Source organism: Gracilinanus agilis, chromosome 1 (genome assembly GCF_016433145.1).
Source record: "Gracilinanus agilis isolate LMUSP501 chromosome 1, AgileGrace, whole genome shotgun sequence".
NCBI classification, from domain to species: domain Eukaryota; kingdom Metazoa; phylum Chordata; class Mammalia; order Didelphimorphia; family Didelphidae; genus Gracilinanus; species Gracilinanus agilis.
The window spans coordinates 238,743,091-238,753,353 of NC_058130.1; the positions used below are offsets into that span (position 1 = coordinate 238,743,091).

Here is a 10,263-nt window from a genome sequence, read left to right on the forward strand (position 1 = left end):
CAGTAATGTAAAGTTAAAAAAAAAGTGTAATGCAAATAATTACCACAATATACCTGTTCTTTAAGGTTTGGGGTTTTTTCTCCACAGTTAAATTAAAATTAACAAAACAAGGAACTTTGCTTCATAACTTCTCTTTGTGATTCTAGTTGATGCAAAAGTTTTTAAACATCCATTTTACTTTAATTCACTTTGCTAGACAAAAAGATGATATATAATAATGTCCCCTTTTGTATTTTCTCTGTATTTTTCTTTTTATAGATTATACATTTGTCATTGATGATTTTGGATAGTTATTTCTACTCACATTTTCATTCCCCTTAAGAAATTAAGGGGATGTGGCAAGGGAGGCTGTAATAGAAAACAGTCAAGATGGAAGAGAAAGGCAAAAGAGCCTTAAAAATGTGGGAAAGAGAAAAACCTGAAATAGGACCAGAAGAATGGGTAGATGAGAAGTCTAAGAATCAAGCATGAGGCTAATGCTAAATAATTTTTATCATTCTGTACTGGTTGCACTTTTAAATTTCTCAGCTATTATTCTGTCCTCCCATAACTGTTGCTTAGTCAAGCTGTACATATTTATCTTCTTTAATTCTTTCTTCCAAGTCAGTTTCTCTATTCCTTCATTTGTATTGCTCTTCTGTGAAGTACCCTAAATGAAATACAGTATTTTTAGGCATAATCCATTTTACTGAAGTTGTGAAGAGGTAAAATTAGTGTAAGGAATATCACCTCTCTCTATATATATTTTTGTATTTGATTAAACTTTATTTTAGTGCTTTCTCTGTTCAATTACATTAGAAATTTGGATCTGATTTTCTGATCACTGTCATCCCTAGATGTCTTTGGATTTTTTTCCAGTATGTTTTAATATAGTCACATACTTGGGAGTTAGCAGGCTCTTGACTAAAATCTTTCTTTTTTTCTTTTTTTCAACCTGTTTTTTTGTTAATTTTAAGTGAATGATATTTTTTTCTTCCAAAATCCATATTCATATTTTCTCTGGTGGGTTCTTTTTTAAAGATCAATTTAAGGTTTCACAAAAACATATGTTTGGGTATAAATATGACTAGTAAAGCAAAATTAACCTAGATTCTATAACAGAAAATACAATTTGACTTCATAACTTTCACTGAAATTTGATGAGATAACTCTCGGGTTAGGAATGTGACTCCAGAAGGGTTTACCTTCTTTAGAAGGAATAAGATAAATAAAATCTGGGCAGCAAAGAAGTAGATTACACATTATGCAAATATATTTGGAAATCCAGGAGTCAGAAGGTTAAGGCATAGTAAAGAACAATTTGCTTAGTGGAAACAATGGAAACTTTGATAAAAATTGAAAAATTCCATCTCATAATTTGTGATAGTGAAATAAAAGAAAGCTTAGACACAATATGACATAATATATGCCTGGGATTTTGGGAGAACATATATCAAAGTGTTTAGAGAAAATATAGGCAGGTGATTTAGTGAATTAAATTTCTACTAGGTAAGTTAGCCCAAGAATAGGAACTCAAAAATGTTATTTTAAAGAAGAAAACAGAAACAGTTATACTGAAGGAAAAAAAAAAGGCAGCTGCCTAAAGAGACTAATGTAATAGCCCATGGTAGGTACTATCAACCAATTCAGAATTTAAAGAATTATAAAAAATGGAAACAAGGGACTAATATAAAGGCATCTTGTGACCCTGAAACAATTGTGTCAGGAGTACTAAAACTTAGACTGGGTAGAGAATGGCAATGAATATTAAGGAAAATAGAGAAGACTTTTTAAGATTATGTGGGGAAAAGAGCTGGATCAAATATGCTAGAGTGGACAGAATAATAACATGATAGAAGGCAGAACTATTCAACTCTTCCTTTTGCTTCTTTTCAGAGAAAAATTTTCTTTTGTACTAAAAAGGCTGGAAGAAGAAAATTAATGGGTTATTAAAATCTATTGTAAGTTAATCAGTACTATAAATGTGGTTACTATTCACTTTCAGTGAGTTCAAGTTACTAGGTTCTAATGAAATACATCCAAAGAAATAAGGACTTTGATAAACCCTTTCCTGTCCTTGAAAGAGTAGTGACTGTAAAGAACAGACCAGTAAACATCATGTTAATTCTTGGCAAAACAAAAAACCAAAACAAACAAGCAAATAAAAAACAACCAAAAAACAGGTTTTTAAAAAGATAGTGAACTTCCTGAAAAGGAAGTAGTGATCACAGAGTCAACACAACTTTATAAATAACAAGCCATGCTGATTAACCTTATTTCTTTTATTTATAGGCTTAGAAAATTGGTAAATTAGGAAGATGTATACTTTACCCTGATGGATGCAAAATATTTGATAATTTATCTCAAATTATTCTTAGGAAAATTATGGAGGAGAAATATGGGCTAATCCAACAATAAAATTAGATGGATTTGGCTTTAGTTAAATGGTTAGAATAAAAGATTTGCTTAGACCTGTGCTATATTTACCTGACTCTAATAAAGGCATAGGTGACATGTTTATCAGATTTATCGATGATGTAAAGATGGGAGGATAAACTTGCTAACATAACACATTGGTTGAGAAAAGTCAGGATCCAAGAAGATCTTGAGGGCCATAAAGGTTCTTCTTTTGTGTCTTTTAAGCAATCGTTGGTTATTATTATTTTTCTCTTTTATACCTTACTTTAAGTCCTCTATTCTTTCTTCAGTTCTCACTAATTCTTACCCATTTGTAAACCAAAATATCACCTCATTCATGGCTGGTAGCATAACTTGTGTAAATGATAATATCTACAGTTGAGGGATAGAATTATATAATTTCATATGATAACCAAAACCTATGAGGATCAGTTGAAGGACCTAGAGATCCTTAGTTTGGAGAAAAGAAGATTTAAAGAGTAACGTAATCGCTCTCTTCTAGGGAATTGGAATTAAAATTTGTTCTGCATTATCTCAGAGGACAGATGTAGGAAGCAGTTTTTACAGAGACAGATTTCAGCTTGATATGAGAAAAAATTCCTACAGTTATCCAAATGAGTATTGCACTGTCTTGGGGGATAGGTAGGAACTTTTCCCCTCTTCCTAGAGTTCTTTGAGCTAGAAGAACTTGCCAGTATCCGGCACATGGTAAACACTTATAAATGTTTAATGACATGGTTTGAAAGTTGGATAACTACTTGCTAGGTTTATTATAGAGAGGATTTATTTAGTTATAGTATGAGCTAGATGATTTCTTAGAACCTTTCAGCTCCAAAATTCCCTGGTCCAGTCAAAATATCTTATCACAGAGTTAAGGAAACAGGTTTGAAGATACAGAGCCCTATAGTTGTTGCTGCTTCCTGTGATAAACCTAAGACAAAAACCTAGATTTTATTCACAAATCGTGCTCCATTCAATACTTATGTTAAGGAACAGAAGAACAGATTTCCAGATTCATTAAGTTTTTAAATTTTGGAACTATAGTTATTATTTATGATTTGCATTCAAAACATAGTAATTTTAATTAATGAATACAAATTATCTTTTTTTGTATGGCTATGGATTTATGGACAACTTAGTCAGACATTTTCTTCCATAGCATCTGTTTCCATAAAATTATTGACAGATAGTGTAGTACATAGAGTGCTGAGCCAGGAATCAGTTATACCTGAGTTTATATCCTCTGTAGGACAATTACTAGTTGTTTGGGCAAGTCACTTCACTTCTGTTGGCCCTCCTCAACTATAAAATGGTGATGGTGATGGTGATGGTGATGGTGATGGTGATGGTGATGGTGATGGTGATGGTGATGGTGATGGTAATGATGATAATAATAATATCACTTATCTTCCAGATTTGGAAGGACCAAATGAGATATTATAAGCTACTTAGCAAAGGGCCTGGCATGTATAGTAGATGCCATATAAATCAATGTTTGTTTTCTTCCTCTTCCCCTTTTATACTTAAATTATTTTTTCTTCTGTTTAAAATATATTTTAAAAATTTTGTTTTTTCTATTGGCAGTGTGTGATATGTTAAAAATGTATGAAATAAAGCAGCTAAATATTGTAGCTATTTTTGGACTCGAAATAAGTATTTTTTATACTAATTATAGACAAGAGAGCCTTTCTTAAATAATTTGAGGGATAAAAGGCAATTATCAATATAAATGATTGAGTGTTAATAATTGCAGATTTCTGTCACTGTTTTCAAAATATGTTGCTTCATTGTACTTGTCTCATCTTAAAACAAGCCCTTCTGTGAATTCGAGGTTTAGATTTCAAGGTTAAATATTAGAAAAATATTGGAATTAATTGCTAATTTTTGACATGTAAAAGATAACTGGTAATAGATTTAAGTAATAATGTTATAGACATTGGTATGTGATTAAAGTTCAGATAACATGCAGACTACAGCCATTTTTAAGGTCAAGGTGTTGAGAATGATAATTTCTAAAGTTTAACATCAATTATGGGAATTTTATAAAAAGGATATTTTTTTATTATATCATGTGAACTTTTCTAATTAAATTCCTCCAGACAAAGGCTTATTTTAAGTAACTAAAATGATTTTAGGCATCCTTCTTATTTATTGAGTTGAAAGAGAAGAGCTCAGAATAGTATGGGAGGAGATCTAGGATAATTGTAATGTACTAGGCAGTGTCTAGCCTAAGGTATTTTTCATTTTTTATATTTTACAAAGTAATTTTAAAGTGTTTTAAGCTGTACTTTCAGAATTAGATTTTACTTCTAAAATAATAATCAATAATCAATTCTAAAGGTTTCCAGCATCAGCTTTCATTTTGTAATGCAGAAGCTTCACTATAATATAAAACCTTATGACATTTTAATTAGGAAAATAGATCATGGAACCCCACATGCTGGAATAAATTTTCCAGGCACTGCTGCTTGGGTATATTGCATGTTCTTCTAAATTGAAATAAAAAATACATTAAAAATTGCCTAAATTAGATTAGCTTTCAAAGTCAAAGAGTTTGAGAACGGTAATGGTGGAGGTAGTTGGCTTTTAAGTCTTTACAGAGAAAATTAAAATACACATTTCAGTACCTCAGCAGAAAGATAATTTTGATCAGGATCCATTAGCTACATCATTATTTTCCATTTTTGTGTACTGTTACAGGCAAAGGTGAAGATAGCGATGTACTCAGTATCAATGCTGATGCATATGACAGTGACATAGAAGGACCATGCAATGAAGAAGCAGCTGTGCCAGATGTACCAGAAAATGTCAAAAGTGAAGCTGGTCAAATAGATGACCTCCAGAAGGACATTGAGAAAAGTGTGAATGAAATACTGGGACTGGCAGAATCTAGCCCAAAGGAGTCTAAAGCAGCAACACTGACTGTCCCTCCCTCAGAAGATGTTCAGCCTTCAGCACAGCAGCTGGAGCTCTTGGAACTTGAAATGAGGGCTAGGGCAATTAAGGCCCTGATGAAAGCTGGTGATGTTAAAAAAATAGCTTAAAGTTATTTCATTTTAATAAGCTTTTATGTTTCCTTGAAGGGAATAATGTCAGTTTGTTTCTTTTGTAAAATTTATTTCGATTTTGTGTGACATTCCTCATTCAATCCTATTTTGCAAATTCTGATCTTTGTCCAAAAATGCTTATGGTTATTTTTTGTTGGTTCTACTGTGAGGTTTTTTTTAAAATTTTTTTTATTTGTGCCTCACAAAGCTAGGTTATTTTGACACTTTGCTAGATCAGTACTTACTTGGACCTGGTTATTTCTTAGCATCTGGTAACAAAGGGTCCCAGATTATATACACTTAGGTATAAAATACGGCTTAATGCTTCACAAAAATTTAAAGACCAAGTAGGTTGCCTTTAAGACTGCCTGCACTTTTTCAGTAAGAAGTTAAATTATTTCCCTTTAAACTTCTTCACAATTGAAAAAATTCAATTTTGTATATGCACTTTTAAGAATACAATGTCTTGAAGATGCCTTTTATTGATGAAGCCTATTTGAAATGTTCTAATTTGGTGTTGCAAAGCTTACTTCTCATTGGGTCCAAGATGTTAAGAATATGTACCTGTTAGTTAAAACTGAACAACTTTATATTTTTGGACAATTAAATGCATAGTTAGAGATCTAAAGTGGTTGAAGAGAAGCCTTTGTAGAGAGCAACAGAAACCATTTTCCAAACAAACAAACAAACAAACAAACAAACAAACTATTCTAAAAGGTATTTGGTTCTAGTGGACACTTTGTTGACCTTCTTTCCTAAATGGGAAAAAATTCATTTAAATTCCAAGTTATGAGTAAAATAATATTTTATTGTACCAAATTTTATCTGGGAATTTTTGGTTGAAGATCTTGATGTGATAATCCATTCAATTAAAAAAAAAAGACTGCTGTTCTGGAGGTGAATACTTTTTGATATTTCACCAATAATAAAGTTGTTTCATATCAGTGTGGAGCACTTTGATCACCTAATAATGTAATAATTACCCTCTAGTTTTGTAGTATTTATAAGAAAATTAACATCTTACATTGTATCTTCAGGATACTTTACTCTTTAGCAATAATTTTAAATCTTAGTACAAAACTAATTTGGGAGACAACTTAAAATGAATTGGTTTTTACTGGAGTGGATATAGTACCTTAATTTTTATACTTGACTATAAATATATAGTTGATATGTATGTATATATTTATTAATTTATACATGAGTATAAATTAATAAAATATTCCCTTTGGGTGTTAATGACCGCTTTTCTAATAGCAGAAAACACATAGAGCTGCATTTATATTATGTAGCTTATCGTATGCTGGTATTGAGTTGATTTCCTATGGAAATAGATTGCATTTATTAAACATTTGTATTGCATATATTCTTTATTTTTTGGTTACCCAATGACAATTTTTTAAAGTTGCCATATTTTTTATCCCTGAGTCGTTCTAACAAAACTTCAATAGTTAAATTTTTTTGGAACAATTAACTTTAAGTTAGTAAATGTGGACACTGATTTGAATAACAGGGTTCCCACTGTGAGTGGTTTAAGATGAAGTTACATTGTATTAAAGTAATCTTTTTTCCTTGAAATTGTAAAAGCAGGCTAAATAATACTAATCTTGTGCAAAATGAACATTTTCAAAGTTGGCCAAGTTATTAAATGAGGTGATAATATTACTGTAATAAAAATTGTAGAGTGACTCATGGATGACAAAAATGACCACCTCTAAGGACCATTTTTTTTTTTTCATTTAAATCTGTCATTCACTGTGGTTGGAGAATATTTGACTAGAGTGGGTAAGTCAGATAGAATGGAATGTACAAATGAGAAGTCAGAATTATGCATAAGACAGCTAGGTTCTCTGTTTTCAGGTTTGTGTATGTGTGTTTTCATTTTCAGGTAGAAAGATTTGAAAATTGTAATAGTGTAACTCAGTAGAGAAAAGAAAAAGGCTTGCTTTTAGAAATATTTTAAGTAATGGAGAAAGTCCAGTACAGCTCTGTGGTGGTGCTATATAAAAACAGTTGATGATTTAGTATTGAGCACCTAGCATTGTTCAGAATTTTAAACTCAGGTATATTGCAATAAACTTTTAGCATGTAATAAGCAGATGAATACAGGGGTTCTTGTTTCTTAAAGGTTAAGAAAAACCTACTTGCGTGAACTATCTAAACACATCTTATTTGTTTTCTTTTCAAATAGCTTATATTTTATATAGTACACTTTTTCTGTTCATTACCTCATTTGATACTTGCACTAACCCAGTGAGGTAAGTAGCTTTTTTGCTCTGGATCTGTTGTTTTAGAAGTGTAGGAATCCTAGTATAAAATCCTCTCCTTTGATGCAGATCAGTAACGATTCTCAACTAAGAGTCTTGTAGGGTTGCCTGGGGCATTGAGAGGTTGTCAGTTACTCCTGGTTACCCAACCACTAATATGTCAGAGTCAGAGGCAATACCTGAACCAAGGTCTTCCTGACTACAAGGCCAATTCTCTATCCACTTTCAATAGTAATATAGTACAAGTAGTATTATTATCTTTTTATGAATGATGAAATGTTGCCCAGAGAAGTCGACTTATCCAAAGACAGGGCCATTTGAAAATATGAAAACTGGACTTCAAGCCTAAGTCTTCCAGTTCCACTATATTATGCTCCCTTAAGCTGAGATGATCTGTTATCTTTAGGGGAATTTTGCTTTTCCTGGCAAAATTAATTAGCAATCAAAGCAATGTAGTTAAAGCTCATTTCCAAATCCTCATTAAATTTGTTAGTTTAGTAATTTAACCAGACTTTTGTTTGATTTAATAGCTAAACTTAAAAATTGTCTTTCTTTTTTATTAAGAATTTAACAAATTTTAACATTTCAATAAAGAATAGAAAACATTTTATTTGAAACTAATCTTGTGTTACAGTATAGAAATAATGTTGTGTGATAGTTAAAGAACCGGCCACTGAGCCAAAAATCTTAGTTCACCTCCTCCCTCTAGCATTACTAGTTTGGTGACGCCCTAACAGATCACTTAACTTTTCAGTACCCTAAGTGTCTCAAGGACAGTAAGTTACAGAGAATGTACTAACATTTTTCTAGTCGATCGTATCAAAGAAGTTACAGGTTTAGCCCATAACTATTCAGTTTAATATTATAGTAACAAAAATGGCCTACCAATTGCCAATTGTTAGTGGGCTATATGTATTAATACGCAAATCTCAGGTATATTCTTCACACACTCAAGTGTATTCTGAAAATATCACCAAAAAAATCTCCAAATCTTTCTTGAAAACCATAACCCTAGAACCCTGAACATTGAAGTAAATTTTTTCTCTCTAAACTTTATTGTAAGAAACTACTTTCCATAAATGAGTTTTTTAAGGATGATGATTTAGACTGAGGATTTTCACTCTTATCACAGATTACAGGACAGGACTGAAACTGAGGCAAGAGAATCTAAGAATAATTTCTGAACTTCTTTGGTAATAAAACTAACTCATTTATTCATTCCTGTTTAGACCTAATGCAAGGTATTTAGAAATGCCTAATAATTTTAAAAACTTATTTCTGTTTCACCATGGAAATTGGGAAAATAGTATTCTTCTCAGTAATTGTTCTTATACTATATGCATATAATTCTTGAGATAGGCCTGTCAGTAAAACGGTTGACCATTCTATTTCTATTTTTAAAATTATTATTCCAAATTTTACAAAAAAACTATTTCCATATATGAAGAAAAAGAAGATAGTACATAAACCAAATCACAAATTTGCTATATGCTTAGCTTACTTTTCTTTATTTCTACATAATAAATCCCATCTACAAGTGTCCTAGCCCTTCCCTACTCTTCTCTCATCAGAAAAGATATCATCAAGGAGGCCAATATATATACATATATATTAAGTCTTTAATGTTTCACCTTTCTTTTTACTTTCTGGAGGTAGCATTCACAGTTTATTCTTCTAGCATTAATTCTGTGGCCATGGATAATGCTCTCCTGATTTAAACTATTCACTCTTCATTATCTTGTGTAGTTCCTTCCAAGTTTTTAAAAAATCAATCTGTCCATCATTTCTTATGGTGCAATAGTATTCCATCACAATCATATGCCACAATTTGTCCAGGCATTCTCCAGTTAATGGGCATCCCCTCAGTTTCCAATTCTTTGCCATCATAAAGAGAGCTGCTATAAATATTTTGGAACACATGGATTCTTTCCTTCTTTCCCTGATCTCGGTATGCACAGTTTTATAACACTTTTGGGTGTAATTCCAAAATGATTAGATCAGTTCACAGCTCCTCCAACAGAACACTGTGTTCCTGTTTTTCTACATTCCCTCCAACATTTGTCACTATGCTCTTTTGTCATTTTAGTCAGTTTGATAAGTGAGGTGATATGTCAGAATTATTTTGATTTGCATTTTTCTAATCAGTGATTTAGAGTATTTTTTCATATATCTATATGTGGCTTTCTTTATCTAAATATCGTCTGTTTATTCTTTTGCCATGGATGGTTCTTATTCTTATAAATTTGACAGAGTTTTCTATATTTTAGATATGAGCCCTCTAAGATAGTGTGTATAAAATTTCCCCCCAATTTTCTGCTTTCCTTCTAATCTTACCAGCATTTATTTTATTTGTACAAAACCTTTTCAATTTAATGTACTCAAAATCATCCATTTTACATTTCACAACGCTCTCTATCTCTTATTGACTCATAAATTCCTCCCCCATCCATAAATCTGATAGAGAGTATGTACCCTGCTTTTCTAATTTACTCATGGTACCTCCTTTTATGTCTAGATCATGTATCCATTTTGATCTTATTTTATTGAACGGT

At 31.6% G+C, this 10,263-nt stretch overlaps 1 protein-coding gene across 1 annotated transcript in view; it reads left to right on the top strand.

Moving 5' to 3' along the window:
• Positions 1-5,487, top strand: part of CAAP1 (caspase activity and apoptosis inhibitor 1) — a 69,462-nt gene extending 63,975 nt beyond the window's left edge. Inside the window, exon 6 of the mRNA XM_044657490.1 lies at positions 5,098-5,487. Within this exon, the coding sequence (XP_044513425.1) occupies positions 5,098-5,441 (344 nt within the window). The 3' untranslated portion in view covers positions 5,442-5,487. The remainder of the gene's footprint in view (positions 1-5,097) is intronic.
• The last annotated feature ends 4,776 nt before the right edge of the window (positions 5,488-10,263 follow it).